The sequence below is a fragment of the Helicoverpa zea genome, chromosome 4 (assembly GCF_022581195.2).
Source record: "Helicoverpa zea isolate HzStark_Cry1AcR chromosome 4, ilHelZeax1.1, whole genome shotgun sequence".
In the NCBI taxonomy this organism is placed as follows: domain Eukaryota; kingdom Metazoa; phylum Arthropoda; class Insecta; order Lepidoptera; family Noctuidae; genus Helicoverpa; species Helicoverpa zea.
Window position 1 is genome coordinate 303937 of NC_061455.1, and position 19909 is coordinate 323845.

Consider the following 19909-nt stretch of genomic DNA (forward strand, 5'->3'; position numbering starts at 1 on the left):
CTTCTAATGGATAGCGTATTCTTTACAAGCAACAATGTAACATAAATTTTATGTTAGTTAAATTTTAACTTCATTATAAACACATTTAACTAACAGGCATCACTTCAAATCAAATCATAAATCAAATATAATAAACTAAACTAAATATGTACATTAAACCTAACCATGTACATACACATATTATACAATAACCTAATAGTAAGTACATCAACAAAGTTATTACTACTACCTACCTTCACGTTAAGTTATAATATTTCGGCAGAAAAAAATCTGACTTAATTATCCATCATGTTAACTATAACAACAGAATATAATAACCACTAAATTAGGTACTTTATTATAATATTCTGTGCTGTAACATAGGTACCTTCTGTTCACTACCAGTCTAACTGTGAATTTTAAACATTTAAGCAAATAAATACATGCCAATCAATGGTTTACTTACCCGTAAAACTTGTTCACAGTTTTCTATTAGACACTTTGAAGTTTTATTGTTTTCATTGTAATCAAAGTATGTATAAATTAAATTCGTCTTCTTTCTACCCATTTTAAACACAAATAATATAAACAGGTGACAAAATCCCTTTGCTCAGCACACGTCTACCTACGAAGTCACGCACAAATCGAATGAAAAGAAATATCTTAAAGTACCTACCACGATCCATACAAGTTGCAACGCGTTTACCGCCGTTCGTCAAATAAACCGGTTAATTTAGGTAAAATAAAGTTCTTAAAACGTTCACGTTCTTAAGAAAAGTTCGGAGGAAAACCGTAATAAACCGGTATTAACTGGTATTTTTTAAACCGGTTCCGAGCCTTGGTAGCCAGACCTGTGCCGCTTGCGACGTCGCCATGGCGTCCCAGTGAGGTAGAGCTCTAAAAACCTGATTTTGGAAGGTTTTGACCGAGATATCAGGATTGATTCTGTTATTGATAATACCTAATATAATTATACACGTAGGCGAAGATGATGATGAAGACACCACCTCCTCAAGCGAATCGGAGTCTGATTAATATTCTGTACGCACATTCAATTCAATGTACTTACTTTATTGCATAGAAATACAGATTGTAACTTTGTAACAAAGAATAAATAAAACGATTTTATTATATGAATATTACCTTTTTTTGGTTTCCACTTAAATAACTAAAATATAAATTTTAAATGATTCCGCCAATTTAAAACGAAAATAATCTTAAAATAATGCGGCGGTTTATTTTGGGGGAACGGTAACGAACTCAGTGTTATGTTGTGCCCATCACTAGTCCTGACTAACTGATAGGTGTCAGGAACGCATTCTCTGAACGGCCGAACTATAGTATAGTACATATTTTGAATTTATTCAACGTTCCTCCAAATTACATAATTGCATTAAAATGTCTTCAGTAATCAGTTTCGGTATATGCACCAAAGATTTGACATTTTTTTTTAAACATCTTTGGATCTTACGAAAGTCATATATGTATTTGTATTTTGGATATAAGCCTAGGTTCAACATGTTGACGACAAGAAGTCATTTGTGCATTATTATACTGCAAGCAAAGCCTGGTTTGGGCTTGTAGAACATGCGGCAGGCAGTGCAAGGCGTGGGTCTAATCGCGTGTGTAACGCACGCTCAGTGGCTTGCAGTGGCGACGCGTCTTGCGGTCTTGCTACGCGCGATCCGCGTCGGCTCCGGTGCACACCATCGCCTCGCTAATGCTTCCAATACGGCGACAAACACCATTGGAATATTCCTGCGGTGTACACCGCTCACCAATACATGACTTACTAAATCTTGATACAGAAACATTTTCGTTCCAAATGGAAATTGGAATTCAGTTTCAGTTAAGTTCTTACGGTTTCAATATCTTGAACACTCTTTGGTATACTTCTTCTGAATGTAACATTAAAAGGATATCTCATTCAGGTTTTTCCCAGTAGAGTAATCAATGAGTTTCGTAATGTATTTTCCTAATTCCACATACCCCACTACTATGTGCTGATCAGTTCGAGTAGGAGATTATTTGAATAACAAAAGATTTAAAAACAAACATGAATGTCGGCCAGCAGCGATCTGTACGTAAGCGGGTGTCTGTGTATTGAAGTTGTTTGTAAAGGTAGTTCGCACGTCATGTGTTTCATTAAGCAGATACACGTTAGGTATCCGCTCGCCACTGATTCAGGTGCAACTTTCTTACGGCCCCGAGACGTGCCAACATTCTTTCAGTTTTGTAGCTTTGGCACAAACGGGCTAAGTTTAACATTCCCCAACAGAATAAATCACACAATCTAAAATATGGTTTTCATATTAATAACAGAATTGGGTGTTTAAAAAGTTCGCTGTAAGAAATGTTTATCTGAGCGTGACGGTCGGCCATGTTGCGCTCGCGCCGAATTGCAGATTACATCACTGTGCAAAAAAAATCGCGTGCGCGTGCAACCGTCAGACGAGAGGAGTGTGATGCGGGGGGCACGAGGGGGCATGGGGGGGGGAGCGGCACGCTTTAACGACCTTGGCCTTGCTCGGACCGCGGCCAAGGTGAGCGTTCAACTTTATACCGTAATTATACATGCGCCCACCAGTCTACCGACGCACACAGTTTATTATATTGCCACAAAGCAGATCGTGGCATAACCGCGAAGATTTCCATATTGTTCGCCATAGTAAATTGTGAAACAGCCTGCCTACTTGCTCCTAAACAAACCCTTTGCGTGCAAACGAAAGCTGAAACGCACAGTCCATTACTCGGTTTCTCTCAAATAATCGGCGGATGTTATCGAAACGGCTAGCGGGAACCTCGGTGTATGGCTAAACTTGGAACTCGTTTGGTTGCGAGCTAGCCCAGCGAGCGCTCACGCTCTCACGCGCACTGCCGCAGCACACAGCCAGCGGCGAGCGAGCGGACATTACGCGGCCACACACAACAGGTTTATAATGAACTTGTACCCGCCAAAACTTGGACAGGTTGCCTTTTACAGAACTTACTTGTTTGAACTCTTACTCGCTCATTAGTTTTGACCAAATGCATACTAAATGTTTTACTCATGAGAGGAGGGTTCACTACCTAAACAAGTAAGTGCCGTTGAAGTACATATCTAATCTATTCTTCTCTGTCTAAAGAGCACAAACAAGGATGATAAAAATAAAAACAAATTACCTAAATGCGTTTCGGATTATTTGTTAAGCATGAAATATTGCAATTTATGAACCGAATCTATCAATCAGATATGGATCAGCTTAAAATGACGGCTACAATTGGAATCAGCTGACATGAACTACACTAAAAGTATCTGAAACGCAAACATGCCACGTACGTAGATTACAAACACGTTATACTAAGGGGTAACCGAAAAGGTTTGTTCTTAGAGAATCAATCATATTGGGTAATAAAGAGGACAAATGAGATGTTATCGCGGCTGGCGTTGTCGTTGGCGGATGTCCAGAGCTGGGCACTGAGCGCGTCATCGACATCATGTCAGAAAGTGCATTTGCAGTACACAACACTAACTGCTTGATGGTAACTAGCTCGAGGAACGAAGGGGAAGTCGTATACTTTATCAGAAATATTTCTTACGATGTAGAGTGGAGAAGAGTCCTGGTGAGCCATCAGGACGCAGTTACACTATATGCTTTTGACTCTGTTAATATTTCCTTTCGATTCATGTTTGTGCTCTAAATTGTGATTGCAGGTAGCTAGCTTTTAGCAACTAATAAGGTTTGACGAGTATTCACAGAGACCTTTGAACTAAAGGTGTCGAGCGCAATACGTGGCGTGGATAATGTTGTAGAGCCTAGCCCCACGCTAATGCCATACTATTTGGTAGAACAACAATAACCTTTACTTAAAATGTAGGTCCTTAATTTGAACTTAAAATATTTTGCTCGATTTCAACATTTTGCCAGCAAAGCAAATCATGACTTGCTTGGATCCTTGAGACTGTAAACTTTCAATGGACAATAATAAGTGATTCTGCGAACGTGTCTTAGTAGCTTATTGTTTGCTGTCATACACGAAATATTCGGTATAGCATTATTGTACAGATTACATAGTGGCGTGGAGCTAAACAGCTCTTAGCAGTGCGACGTGGCCGGCATCGTATGCGCCGCACGTACGACTGTCCGCCGCATTACCATACGCTAGACGTTGCGGCACAATAACGCCACGTCGCTCATTATCACCACTGCTAATGGCTCATATTGGCGCTGGTTCAACGCTCACCAGACCTCATGGTAATCACTCAAAACCACTCAATAAAGTGATGACAAAACACTGCCAGAAGAACTACTATAAAGGAGTACAACACAGTTCTTATTACGAACCTTCTAAATCTCCGTTTGCTCTCGAAACTCGGTCTCAAAATTGAAGAGATTATTTGAATTTGAAATCCGAACACCGATTCCAATAATCTCTTGTAAAAAATCGAAACTAATGATTACGACAGAATTTGCATTCCCGATGCCCAAATCAGTATTGCAAACGCGAATCACTTGAGATTTTTATGCAAATCGTGCAATGTTTGCATGTCGTCGACAAGGACTGGACGATTCCGTCTTGTTGCTAAACATGGTTTTAAGGAATACTTATCGTTTGATGAACAATTTTTAAACCATAGTGATACTGAATAACTCATGATGATATAACTAGAGGGAGTCTAACATTGATACATGGAACACAAAACTGAAGGGGTGGCGTGAGCACTTCTGATATTGAAACGGCGCTATTTGAAATGCATTGGATACTCTGGAATACTAGAATAGCAATCTCCGTGTGGTCGCTGTCTTCAAATAGATCATAGATCATGCCATTGTCTATGCATAGCTAGCACAGCTACAGGGAATTTACAATATGTGAAGCTAGAACTCTATCTGTTTTTTTTTTACCATTACTAGTAGTTTGTAATATAACTTTGGGAATTACAAAACGACGAGCAAAAACAAATTGTTTATGAATTATCAGATGATATAAGTTTCGGCCTGGTAAATGTCACATAATCTGTTCCATTATATCAATATTTTCGTCAAGGTCGCTCGCCAGCGATTCTCGATCCATCGATCGATCGAAGTTTTCCGTAGCGTGCTGTCACATTCCCACCTGTATTTACAAACACAGGTCACATTCAAATTCCTATTATAAACATTTATATAACCACATATTTAATCTCTCTGACCTTAAAATTTACATTTCTAATACATCAGTAATCTTTGATGATTAATCGTCGCCATTTTGTTTGCTAATGGCCGCCGGACGTATATTGTTTTTATAGCTGTGCACCTTGAACTTGACCGGCTCGAAGCGAACAGTCGCGCTCTTTCTATACTGATCATTATAAATAAATAGTTGTGATTATCTTAGCATATTCGGATAGTTATTCTAACTTGCGTCGCGGAAACAGGGGTTCGATTTGTGTAGAGTTGGAGATACGCTGTCTTCTATCTTCTTACGCAGAGTTACCTTACTATAATGTCGTTTACGACACACACACTTGGCATGAGATCTCCTCGCCTCAGAATAGGCCAACTCTCGCGTTTCGTGGGACGCATACACGTATACATACGTATTCCGTAAGACCTTTCCAGTTACCCATTACAATTTATGTAGGTATCATCGAGCGCCAATCTGTCTAGCAAAGTGATGACCGGCATAATGACACATACGGCCTGAATGTATATTTTGTACATAAACAGTGTGCAAGTAACAAACAATGCTTGCTGGCTAAACTGAAGCCACATCGCTTAGTCGGGAAGGTTGCGGCTAAATAATACGAAGCGATGTTTATTAGCGTCGGTCTCGGTGCCATGGTGGAGCCATTACGTGCAGGGCTGCCCACGCGCACGCCGCCGTGTCATGCTGACACGCGGATCGACGCGCATTTGCATTCCAAATGGAGAACATTCTGAAGATATAGTTTTTCAACTGTGTTTTTATCGGCTGCAGAGATCATAGCTATTTCAGATGAAAGATGTTTTTGCTGTCAGTTTTCAGTTTCTGAGATCACGAACTGCTGCTATGTTGCGGTGCTATTTAGCATGAAATTCTTTTTCGATAAAATTTTCCATTGAACTCGCTTATGTGTGCGATTGCATTTTAGATGTGGATGCTTTTTAATATTCTTTCAGCAACAAATGTCCAAGGCCAATTTGCTGTGGTCATAGTTGAGATTCTCGGTCCTAACGAGACCCACACATATAGCTATTTATAAGTTGTAGGTGCTTTTTAAATACTGCTTTCATGTGCAGAGTTGAAGGCTAAAAAACATTTAACAAAAATACAAGCTACTGGCACGTGACCGCTAACAAGGCCGAAATAACTGTTTAACTTTGACATTGACCATTATTCAGCTCGGTTCAAGCTTTATTTTTACCATCATAGTATTTTATAGGCTCGCTTCCTATCAGCTTCTCATTTTATAAATTCATTTATAAAGGTATTTATTCTCTCGGGCATTCCAGTAAATGATCTATAAAGGCATCCGCGTGAAATATCTTCTCATCGAAATCATTCCTTTGATTAATAAAAGTTCCCCAAATTCCATTTTTTATTGTTACAGGAAAATCAATACTGTGTAGTTACCTCCCTGGCCATTTGATATATGATTTCGCACGATCTGATATAACCTCAATGCCATTACTATTACGAGTTATCAAATAAAGTTTCTCTTCTATACCTAGTATAGGTATAAGCATTCAAAAAGGAGAACATTTATTCAAAGGCATGGTTATAAACTAATCAGTTTGAGGAGCGCGTCTAATAAGATACTGGTGGATGCGTGTGAGCAGAATGCCAGATTTGCGTGCAAACAGGCCGCGCAGGGCTCCAGAAAGTGCCACGCGGATGTATAGACTCACAGCAACAGTTTGACGTGTCGTGACTCGCCCGCGTCAACGGCGCATTCAATCTTGATTTGACCGTCGGCGATAACTTGCCTGGCTCTCTTTGCTTCACTTCCAACTTTGAACCGTACGACGTCCGCTTTCGGCTCCATTCTTACTCGCCGGATAGAATCGACATTTGGAGTTGTAAGATAAGTGGAGAGCGAGATCTGTGCGTCGGGCAGGCCTGAGCCCTTTCAATTATTCACAGGCGGAACAGTATTGTGGCACACGTAAGTAGTTGCCCTTTGCCGAAGCGGACCTTATCTCCACTTTGTATGCTCCTCCGAGCGGGACATTGACATCGCTGCGAGGCTTTCAGTTAGCTTCGCGTCGGCTCCACTCGCTATTTGTTATTCACTATTTCTTTATCTATTAGTTTGCATTACGCTTCTGCTTCCCAACTTGCAAGTCAACATTTTTTTTTATGCAAAGTAAACAAAGGACTAGACTAGACTCCAGACTCTAGTCTTTGTAGTAAATAAGTTAACTAACAGAGATGCAAAATAACCCTGAACATGTCTATACCCCTGGTAGAGCAAAATTAGAAACTTATTCCGCTGTCTATTTTAATTTGTTCTACCCCACGATGAAAATAATCCCTTTGTAACGATATTTATCGCTATTTTAAAACTTGGTCGGTGGCTGCCTGTTCCCATTCGCCACTTTCTGTGTTTTAATGATCCGTATCTTTGTGCTCGTTGTTCCATAAGGGGTAACTCGGCAACATTCTCAACTTTTCTCCCCACTTAGACATTACTGCTCTTGCACGGCTTGCCACTGCTGATTCTGATAGAATATAAAAAGTTCAGTGGATATAATATAAAAAGTGTTTAGCCCTGATGAACTATCGATTATCGATGTTGGTGCGAAACGAATTTTGATGCAGCTGAAACATGGAGGTTTTTGCAATAATTCCCAGAACACTACGGAAACTAATTGGATATTAAACACTCTATTATTCGAATGTCTCAATTACTGTCGCCGATTCTAGGTGTGTTTGTTTACCGACTTTTAGATAGTCGTACAACCGGTTCCTATTCGATTCGGCGTTTCAATTGGGATATATAATCTTGTACGTGGACGTGTATCGAGTCAGAAATCAAGTTTTGAGTTGAATTGATAAACAGTCTGAGTCACTGTTGAATTTCTTAAATTCTTTTATTACTGTTAAGTTTAAGCTACCGCATTACGTACAGCAGCAGCAGCCTACATAATCATTACTCATAGCTTGAGCGTTGGCCGACTTAAGATGGGCAGTTTTATAAAGATTTGTAATTAGGGCTTAGATTATTGAATAGAAAGACAGTAAGATGTTCATTGAAGGTGAACAAGCGAGCTACATGAACGCCGCGGCACACACCGCTTGATCCAAACCGACATGTTTTTTAACAAGTCAAACCTGTTGTTAATAAGGCTAACTGCCTACGTTACTATTGTTGCCTCTTACTCTTTGTTGGAACGGCATCAACAAAAAATCGGCATAGTATTATGGTTTATTGTTTTGTTCATGCTTTATCTAAACATTGTGTACACTTTATATGTGTATAGAAAAAGATAGGATAGACTTCTTTCTCGTCTTTGATCCTCTGGTTTTATACATTTAGCTTTATTAATAATACAAAGTTATTTAAAATTTAAAGTAAATAAATGGCTTCCAAAGCCAATTTGAAGTTTGGTTTTTGAAGAAAAATCGGCAAGAAGGACATCATCATGTTCTATTCCGTCACTCTCATAGCTCAATGGGACGGAGGATGGATGGTGTATCAATCACCAACTAACTTTCAGACTCCGGCTGCTTTATGAAAGTTTTCAAAACCTACAAAGTGATATCGGCCCGACTCGTGAACCGAACCCGAGACCTCGTGCACTGCATTCGCGCGTGCGATCACTAGTCTATTACATATGATGGTTGTAGCTACTAATCAATATTGTAGAAGGTCCGGTCTGTTACCTGATCAAATAAATTTCCTCATTCATTAGTTCGTGCAACCATAACACCGTAAGGTTAAGACGCGAGCCCTTTATCGAGACCCGGCGGGTCAAGCCTCCTTCGAACCCTAATCAACTATAGTGATGAATGTGGCCTTAACAAACACATTTATCTTAGTTGGGGGTTAACTGAGAGGATCAAACACCCATCGTTATCGGGATCGTCATCCGCTTCCCTTGTTTCTTCCGGCTTGGTGAACTTCGCCGAGACTCCTCCGGCAAGACAATGCAGCGCGACTTGCTCTGGAGGGTCGCGTCTTCACAATACAAGCAAAAACTAAAGCCAGCACCCACAATAAACTAACGATAGGGTGTGCTCTATCAACGAAATATTTTGATTCTAGTTGAAATAATATCACAAATCCTGTAACAAAACTCAAGGACGTACGAAGAGAACTCAAGTACACACATTAACATTTTTGTTTTCATTAGTATCGGCTCTTTCCCAAATGAAAACATAGAGATATGCCAAGTATACTGTTAACGTAATACACAACTGAAAGTGCCAGGAATCACGATGGTCATTAATGCCTGTAACGTATACAAATATTTACAATTGCTGAGATACATTCACCGGCAGCGTGGATTGTGTGCTATCTGCATATCTAGGCAGTTCAATGTTTCAACATAAGAGGGTACTCGCTGTATCTGCGATCGTCAGATGCGGGATGTCGCTACTTTATCGCTACACGATTGAGTAAACAACACTCATCCTTGTATACCTTACGTGTGCCCTCTGTTTTAGAGTAATTAGTAAACATGACATCAAGATAATATGTACGCCTCCTGACATCAGCTGCGTACAACGGTACAAGTTGTGTAAACACATGGATATAAAAAGTGTACAGGTAGATATACATGTTTTGCACAGTTCATGGTATCGTGCATTAAAGGTAGTGAAGTGTTTACTCCGCCGGTCTCCAGGTAACATCCATGCTGTGCAAGTGGCACAGGCGCCGCGCAGCCTTCTCGCCGCAAGTTCAAGAACATCCCCCCCTCTCCCTTCCCTCCCTTTGTGCCCTCTCCCCTCGTCTCCGGCCCCTCTCGCGGTCCTACCGCCTCCTTCCTGTGTCTCGTGCATCCAGCAGCTTCCGCTCTACCCTCGTTAACTTAAACGTAATCAATCGAGCTATCGACGATGACGACCTCTTAATAAATTCTATCTTTGTTATAACCATACTGACTGGTAAATGTGTTTTAATATCTTTAAAATTTAGGTTTTCAATAGTCGATAGAGTTGAACGAACAAAAGACAATCCTTGTACAAGTTAAGCTCGTTTAGCTTCAGTTTTAGTTAGGTCAACGTAATGTTATACGCGCCATGAGTCATAGCAGCTAGATGCTTACTTACGTGGTAGGCGGAACCCTGGACTAGACTAGCCGCTTCTTGTCACAACTTGTACACACAGTCGATACACTAGATTAACGAATATTAAACTTCCTGTGAATCATAACTTACCGAAGAGAGAATAGGTAACCTGCCTTTCCACAAGCCAGGAAGACACACCCATATATTTTACATAGGTCAACTCCATGTAACTATTAAATAATCTGTATATGTAGAACTGTGCACAGTCGGTGCATATCTTATACATTATGTATTAAATGAGAACGGTACTGTTTAATTTTATGGATGTGATAGACGATAATCATACTTATAAGGAAGGCACTACCTCTGAACTCCTCACACACGAGGAGTTACGGCGCTGCATTCAACATACGTCTTATTAACAGTTTACAAAGAGTATACACTTATACAGGTATTCGCCTGCCAGCAGATTTCAGCGGAATTACACCATGAACGTCCATTCTATCCTATGTTTCATTATGCATGTATATGAAAATCAAACAAGCGAAAACATATGAAAAGTCATCGATCTTCGAATGATACTAGGAGTTCCATGATTTTTGTTTGGCACTTGCCGAACAGCCATAGCATCTTTTCTGAATACTTACTACAATAATACATTCTAAATTCCTTCAATGTGTGTGATATATCAACTTTTGATTACTTTCACACGAGAAGTGAAGGCCATTCGTCTGCAACATGTAAGCGATCCCTTGCTGATGATAACTGAGTGGTGTTGTGTCCCGCAGGCATGGGCGGCGAAGCGTGCGCGTGCGCCCCCGCGCCGCCGCGCCTGCTGCCGGACCCGGAGCCCGACCACCTGTACGACCACCACTCCTCGGAGGAGGAACTAGAGGTAACCACCTTCCACGTTACACTGCATGCACATCAACATTCACTAGTACTATTACATACTATAATCATTTATCTTTATGACGTTTTGCATATGGATGTCCCAGAAAAATCCCCGATGCTCAATCTTGTAAATTATGTCATACGCAGAGATGTCGGCCGAGCGAAATATCAATTGATATGAACGATTTTGTAACTCTTGTTATAGTTTATAAGTCCCACCAACACACAGCCATAGACATCTAGATATAAGCATAGATATCTCTGGATATAGTAGTAGAATATGCAAAATAAGGCACGCCGTAGCCAATAGGATAAGATCGAGGGCAAAATATTTTAAATTTTGCACACATATCATGCTGATGTTGCAGAACTGATAAGTAAATGTAATTAGTCGAATTAACTGGACTAAAATAAATATTATCAAACCTAAGCAAACAAGTTGCTTAGTACTACAGAGTAGCATAACCAGCTACACTCAATACATTTTAATTTGTTCTGAACGATTTAATAACTGTCCCCCAGATCTAGGTCTCACGCACAGCCTATAAATGTAATCTAGCTCAGAATTAATCTCAATTTCGACCTTTAGCCCGGTCAAAATAGACATAAAAGTAGTGGTCAAATAACAAAAACTCCCACAGAGCTGATTTTTGGTGGAGAGCTAGATTTGATCATTACAAATAAAATACTAAAAGTCCCCATCGATCCCATGTGTGCGTCAAAAGTTATTCGAGGTCAAATGTCAAAATTTTAGGTTTTTTGATTTTTTTTCGAAAACGGTAAGTTTTATCAAAAAAAGACATCAGACCAAAATCGTAGATCTTTAAATTTTCTACAAAAATGGCATTAACAGTTTTCTCCTAAATCTTACCATTCCTGAGATATAGCGATTCAAAGAGTCACACTATACATGATATGCACATATAAGCCACGTACATACGAGGGCTACCTTTAAGTTGTATCGTTTGAAATAAGTACAGACAATCTAATAAGTTAATACCATTTATTGTTTTTCAAAGAATTCTCTGCGATATTTAATGTACTTTTGCACGCATTAAACCCAGTTCTTGAAACATTTATTCCATTCTAAAGTGGGGTAGTCAAATTGGCCGATTTGTATGAGTCAACAGCTTTTTCAGGTGTGCTGAAACGTTTACCACGAAGACTTTACTTAATTTTGTGGAATGTAAAACAATCGTTATGCCCACGGATCTATGTCACGGTATGTTACATGTTGGTCTGCGACAATTAACTGCCGCATAGCCTCGATATTATCTTGGGTCATATCGGGTTTTGAACTACCTTCAAGTGGCTTGTCTCTAAGGCTAGATTGCCCACTTTTAAATCCTAAATATCAGCGTACTGCAGTCCTAAGGCATGGTTCTGCATCACTAAACACAGAACATTTTTTTTTTAAGCGCTGAAGTCGCGACAATCCGCTTTTAAAGTTGTAGAAAATTATCGCACGCTTATTTTCCTTCGACATTTCCATTTTTATCCAGAAGACTGGGGTTGGAAATTGATACATAATATCTGGAACCTATTAAAACTTTACTCCCACCTGCTCCAGGAAAACTCCTGACATAATTTTTTGCAATTGCAAAAAATATTGTAGTATCAAATCATCCTCCGAGCCCTTTTCCCAACTATGTTGGAGTCGGCTTCTAGTTTAACCGGATGTAGCTGATGTAGTACCAGTCCTTTACAAGGAGCGACTGCCCCATCTGCCCCCTCAACCCAGTTACCCGGGCAACCCAATACCGCTTGGTTAGACTGGTGTCAGACTTACTGGCTTCTAACTACCCATTACGACTGCCAAGGATGTTCAATGACATCCAGAACCTACAGTTTAACGTGCCATCAGAAACAGTCGTTGGTGTCCAAAATATGCTTAGAAAGTACATACAAACTTAGAAAAGTTGCATTGGTACTTGTCTGACGTGGAATCGAACCCACTCATACTTGAGAGGTTGGTTCTTTACCCACTAGGCCACCACGAGTTTTTGTATGAATCTGATAAATCTAAAACAATCACAATAATAGTTAACCCAATAGTTAATATCAATAATGACATCATATTAGAACTTGACGGCAATTATTCCCTTAAACTATCCTAAAATTGTCATGACAGTTAGTGGAGTAGGCCTACAGGAGAAACTACGGTAAAAAAAACGCACCGAGTACACTACCTCACAGGTGGCGTGGACATGTGTGCATGTCATGTATGGAATATACTTTGATGCGCAATATCTCAGGAATGGTAAGATTTAGGAGAAAACTGTTAATGCCATTTTTGTAGAAAATTTAAAGATCTACGATTTTGGTCTGATGTCTTTTTTTGATAAAACTTACCGTTTTCGAAAAAAAATCAAAAAACCTAAAATTTTGACATTTGACCTCGAATAACTTTTGACGCACACATGGGATCGATGGGGACTTTTAGTATTTTATTTATAATAATCAAATCTAGCTCTCCACCAAAAATCTGCTCTGTGGGAATTTTTGTTATTTCAAATGTCTATTTTGACCGGGCTACTTCTACTCCCACCAGACGAGATGTACGAGAACCTTGCGAGTTCACACCGCCCTCAATGCTTTGTTGTTACACTTAATAGCAATTAGGATTCACGATACAATTAATTAGGATTTTTTGTGCGGGGATGACTGTTGGGACCCGTTGGTTAAATACCACAGCAGTCAGGATGATGCTTCAGATGTCTTATGCGACACTTCTAATATAACGTATAGCGTGAATCCATAGCTTAGGCTACGTACTTACTACAAGGAAAAAAGTACCTAGATAATAATATTGTAAAAAGCAAGGAAGGGTTACATATTTCAAGAAAATTGTAGTAACTTTTACAGCTTTAACTGTAGCGTCTATTTAAGACAAGTCCTCTGTAATAACTATATTACCATAGAACCAACTTATAAAACCGGCAATTTCTCTTTTGTTATTTTATTAGCGTATTATGTACAAAAGTGCACGATTGAGGAGATTAAAACTTGTGGAAACTTGTAAGTAATAATTTAACCACAAACAGCAAAAATGTAACAAGTAGGTAAAGGTCTAGATAAAACTACAAGAAATCGGGAGAATGCAGTAGACTATGCAGCAGATTTGTAGTAGAGTTATTAAAATCTAAATAAAACTACATATCTGAGATCTTTCAAAGCGTGAGATCAAAGCAATTGCGAGTCACAAAGCGCTAGATGTAGACTCCACGTCAGCGCTCAGTGTTTCATGTTAAAACTTTGAAACGCTTCAATCCTATAATCTGATGAAATTAAAATACAACTTTGGTTGTAAACTAAAATACCGGTAACAAGAGATTACTTATTTAAATTATCTAGTTACAAGTTTACAACCCACGGGAAAACGGGATATTGCAGAATTTATTTTATGGTTACGGGTTAGCAATTTTATTATGACACAATAAGATTATTACAATTTATTTTATATGAAAATGCAACGCTTGCGTACTTAAAATGCCGTAACTATTCGCAAATTCAAAATATATATTCACAGTGCCTAAATGATCTTCGAGCCCTAAATTGCATTGAGCAGTCCGCCGTATGACCGAATTAACTGCAAAACTCATTTAGTACTAGTAGACTGTGCTCTGGCAAATGTAATGGAACGTATATATGAGCAGAAAAACTCCGGCTAGTCTGCCATGGGTGGCAAATGACAAAGATAATTCGCTATCGAGAGTAGTTGATGACGTAATTGGTGTCGGGAGCTAAACGCTGGACTTTTTGCTGATAGCTCGCATTCCCGCTATTGTTGATGCTCGCTGACTCTTCTCTTGAGCGCGACCATTTTGTCTGCGGCAGTGGTGTTACGCTGGATCTAGCCACTTAATACTCGCGGAGACGTCGGCATTGTTCTCAGGGGGCACTTGCATGACTGCAAGCATGGATCCCTTTCCACTCCTTCAGCTCGAAATAAAATGTGACGTGAAAATGTTTTATCCATTTAAAATACCGGTCTGATAATGCGCGCCAATTTAAGTTTGGGAGTTTAATTGATTACTTTTATGTTGGCAATTGGCCGTCAATAAAAAGCGGTCGGTTGCGCAACGGAGGCGGGAGACTGGGCCGTATCTCACAGCGCCGATGTCCGGCACTTCGCATGCCGCATTAATTCGCAACGACACGCCGCAACTAAATTACAGCCGTAGACAACCTCTCCCCCGCCCGCACAGCCTCCCGCACCCCCCTGCATCCCATCCGCACCCCGTAGTGGTCGTCAGGGGGCCTATTAGGTAGACACTTGACGTACACCTCAATATTTTCGACCATGGAGGCAGGTATGGTTCAATTAGGCGGGTCGCCGGTATTGGTGTAAATAATGGCGCCTCCCTCATCGTACGAGGACAGGAGCTCTTCTTTGAATAAACAAGAACTCGCACTAAGCCCAAGATCAGAAGGTCGCCGCAAATGTGGATTTAAATCAGTCAGACTTGAACTCGACAAAATTGCTATCCCTTGCGAATGTGTAGAACATACACGATGACAATGTACAACGTACAACAACAACAACCAGTCTTCAAAATTGCCCCCTCAAAATAAAAGGCATTTTCCAAACCCTCTTAATTCAATAATAAATAATACGTCTAACTTAATTCATTATAATCTACAATTTAAACAAACTGAATGCAAATCATAATATTCGATGAAAAGTACATTTATTTCTTTTTAAATTACGTAAAAAGTTGTGTATAGTTACCACTTGATCGTAACTACTAAGCGTGTCAAATAACTTTGCTATTAGGATACACAAACCTACATGCAAGTGCATGATGATGCGCGTAGTGTCAGATGCAGTCGGTTCAATTTGAGCGGTGTAGCAGCACCGCGAGCTGAACATCTTGGTTAATAATTCCGCGACAGATACATAGGAGCGATGCAGTTATATGACGTGAAGAGATTAAAAAGTTAGGAGAACAGGTGAACGCCCTCCGGCGAGGCGAGCGAGCGAAAATGACGCGAGCAAAAAAACTGCCGACCTCATCTACCTAGCGTCATACGTTCTACTAATTTGAAGGTTTTTAATGCACTTTTTCTATACGTACAAAATTATGTTATTTGCTACCATCTCACTCGTGCATTGTGAGATCTGCATTTCGTTTTTTTGGCAGTTAATTAAGCTGTTTTTGTATGTTCAAAGACTGACATCATATTACACGTGTAAGCCGGGCAGAATACTTTTTGCCTAGCGTCCAATCTAATGATACAGTAAACAGTAGTGATGGGGTGTGCACCTCGACTGCTATTACGGCAGTCGGCAGCATGCGGTGTGCGGTGTGCAGGCCGGCTGTCGACTTCCATTGTTGCTGAAGGGTCTCTCTATAGCTATACTGTGGCCGATTATCTGCTCTGCGGAATAATGGAACCATCAACTCGTCTCCCACTGAGTTGTGTACCGCACTCCGTTATAAGATGCGTTAAGGCGTACCTACATCTCGACCGACGTCGCTCATTACCTGGCCTAGTCACTATTCTTCAGACTGATTGGGTTTTGAGGATCAAAAACAAAGCTGCAAGTGTATTCAGAGTGCGTGGACAATTAACAGCGGTGATGCGACCAGCCTCTAATTAGATCGCGAACCAGATTTACCGCTCCGGTGGTTCGTAAACAAATTAGGTTATCAAGTCACTACAATTATTTTCAATTACAACGCGTATGTGGAGCGCGCGAAATTGTGGATCGATACGGGTGGCGGCTGCCATTTTTTTCGTGGAGAGCTGCCGAGCTGCACACGCTCCCTGTCTTCAGTTGACGCTTGCTTGTTTTTTTTTCAGTAACAAGACAAAACAATCCGTGAGTTTTTATTCATTGTTTCCCGTCTGCCGCCTGCATAACATTTGTTTATCTTGCGCTTGGCTTGAAATTAGAAATTCTTTTGTCTCCGCACTTTTTTAATTGCAAAAAGGAAACGGAAATGGCTTTCTAAAGAAAGAAAAACGTCGTGTGATAATATTAAATGCGTGAAGCCATTCCTGCATTGTTTGGTCTGGCGAAGTATTCAGCATGGCCCGCTAAGGAGGGCTTATTAGTGTGTGACAGCTAGGCGTCGCGCCGGGACGCGGCTTATTGTGCAACGTGATGTTATTGCCCGTCGAACACTTTAATGACTCGAGCACCCTGCCTGCCTCGCAAACTAATTCCAATATGCACAGGCTCAAGGCGCTTTCTGGACTACTTCGCAGCAGTACATTGCTTGTTTTAATTCTGGAATTGGCTGATTGGAGCTCGAGTTATATTACATTTTCTTAAACTATCACAATATTGTTATAGTTAAGTAATGTTGATATTTCTTTCTGCTAAAATTGTGATTTATTTTTACTCTATACAGTCAATGCTTTAGAAAAACTGTTCAGGTTCAGCAAAAAAACAATAAATCGTTTAAGTAGCTCGGTAACCAGATCCTCGGATGGCACGGTAGCCATAACCAGTACAAACGAGACGTAGGAGACTCTAAGTCTGGAGTGGTTACCCACTCCACTAGGCGAATAGTGATTCTCTGGCACCCTAACAAACCTAAAATGTATTAAGAATTCCTTAATGGCGTCCACGGCCGATTTCGGCCACGGCGGCTGTTCTCATTTAAGGAGATCGGCCAGCTGCGCAGGACATATTATAGTGCACGAGCATTTGCGCAGACACGGGTGCACTCCCTATTCCTTCACTCTCATAACCCGATGGGACGGCAATCCGACACGACCGGAAAGAGATCAGGCGCAGGACCGACATTTACGTGCTCTCCGATGCACGGGTGAATCAATCACCAACTTCCAGACTACGGGCTGCTTTGTGAAAGCTTAAGAAAACCCACAAAGCGATTTCAGCCCGACCCGGGAATCGAACCCGAGACCTCGAACACAGCATCCGCGCTTGCGACCACTAGACCAACGAGGCAGTCAAAAATCTAATAATTCCTTAAAGTACATAAACTAAACCACCTCCAAAAATATTCAAATCCTACTGCAGCTATTCAAGTTGAGTTAAAGGTGTCGACCGTGTGGGGCAGTGGTCGTGCGGAGGCAGCAGGCGGCAGCAGCGCTCGCCTCACAAAGGCGCGTCGGCGCGGGCCGCGGCCCATCCATAATAAACGAGCGGCCGGCGCTCCGCAGAACTTTTCCGCCGCACCTAACAGTACTCGGCGCGACTCCTCAACGCGTTTCTAATTACACGCTAAAATATTCAACGCCGTCGCGTACCTACTTCTCAGATGAGAGTTTAGCTCGTATGCCCTTTCTTTCCATTGGTCCTTTTGGAGGCGTTATCGCCAGACATGAATGTATCTCGCTATAATACACGTGCTGAGTGCACCGGCGCAGAGACGACGCCGTCGTCAATATTTTTAGTTTAGATCCTTTAGTGACTAGAGAAGACACTAAATTATTTCATCAATCTTCATAAATAAAGAAGATGGATCAAAATTGCCCCATGTCCTATAATAAAGTGACATATTTCAAAAAAGCTGTGGGAGTCAGCACCTCTTTTTACCCACGACGGAACGGAGCAGGTATATGCGTTTAGGGTGAGAGATGTAGAAGATCACACGTTTTCGGTCTAGAATTTTAAGTTTCGGTAGGTTATAAGTGGATGAATGCAGATATATCGGACATATCTTGGACAGATTGGACCAATATCAGGTCCTTCGGTGTGTGTTGCGTGGGACGAACGTTTCACCTGGTACATGAACACGTTAGATGAAAGCGTAAACATATGAGCTCGGCCGACATCGAGTCCTCATGCGAATGAGTGAAGCATAGTGATGTCAGAGTGCGGCGTGCAGGTGATCAACGGGTTGCCGCGCGGGGCGGAGGGCGCGAGCGCGGCGGGCGGCGCGGGCGCGGGCGGCGGCGCGGGCGCGGCGGAGTCGCGGCGGCGCGGGGCGTCGTCGCCGCCGCCCGCCGCGCCCGAGAAGCGCAAGTGGCCCGCGCAGCCCTACCGCGACCTGCGGGACCTGGCGCCGCGCCCCGCCTCCTCCGACGACGACGACACCAAGGTACGCCATGCTAACACCACATCCCACTAGTCGCATCCGACCTCATGTGTGCTCTAATCACTACATCTGATGTTCAGTTCCAAATCTAGACCGAAATCACCGGTTGGTGTGCTTCCTAGAATATTTTTCTAGTTTTTGCAACTAAAGGACCTACCTGGATTACTAATGTGGCCATAAGATGGAGTATATTTGGCAAGTTCCTTGAACCGCTTGTCCGAGTGGAGCCTGTATCACCAAGGTTTGAAGCTTTTGTATATTAAGAAGATATCTGGGCATTTTCAGGTGGAGACACCGGTGCGGTTCCGCACGTCGCCGCCGCTGGAGGCTCTAAAGCCGCGACGCGGAGTGTGCTCGTGTGGGGTGACGGGCGCGGGGACCCTAGCGGGTGCTGCGGGGCCCGCGGGGGGCCCGGTGGGGCCGGCGGCGCGCGGCAGGGCCCCACTGTCGCCGCGGCGCCGGCGCTTGCCGCTGCCGCCCCCTCGCCGACACCGACCCGCGCTCGACTTCGACAAGATGCAACAGGTACTGCCGCTTGACATATTTCTGTAACGCTCTAGACGGTCACCTTCCCCGGTGACTGCAAAAATTCTTTAGCCGACGGAAGTCACGCTTATAAGTACATATCGCCACTCGTGGATGCTATTTACAGAAACACTAATATCCATGTGTAGCCTGTTCAAGAGCACTCACAATCCGAGGAATTCCATATCCAGGGACTTAATTGCAGAATTTGTGATTTATTTATGTACACTGCCATCGTTTATCATTGGTTCTTTCAAACAATGGTCGTATAAGCGCCTTCGAAATGTGTTAAAGGCATTTAACTGTTACTAAGCACA

The 19909-nt window shown here is 41.7% G+C and overlaps 1 protein-coding gene across 5 annotated transcripts in view; it reads left to right on the top strand.

Moving 5' to 3' along the window:
* The window catches only part of LOC124629824 (translation initiation factor IF-2), a 61903-nt gene that overhangs the window by 30073 nt on the left and 11921 nt on the right, over positions 1 to 19909 (top strand). For 3 of the 5 annotated variants that reach the window (XR_006984341.1, XR_006984342.1, XM_047163401.1), the window contains 3 exons: positions 10944 to 11050; positions 18858 to 19070; positions 19353 to 19592. Coding sequence is in view for 3 of the 5 variants with exons in the window: in XM_047163401.1 (XP_047019357.1) it covers positions 10944 to 11050; positions 18858 to 19070; positions 19353 to 19592 (560 nt within the window). In the remaining 2 variants the exon portion in view is untranslated. The remainder of the gene's footprint in view (positions 1 to 10943; positions 11051 to 18857; positions 19071 to 19352; positions 19593 to 19909) is intronic. The other 2 variants (XM_047163399.1, XM_047163400.1) reach the window with 1 other exon arrangement.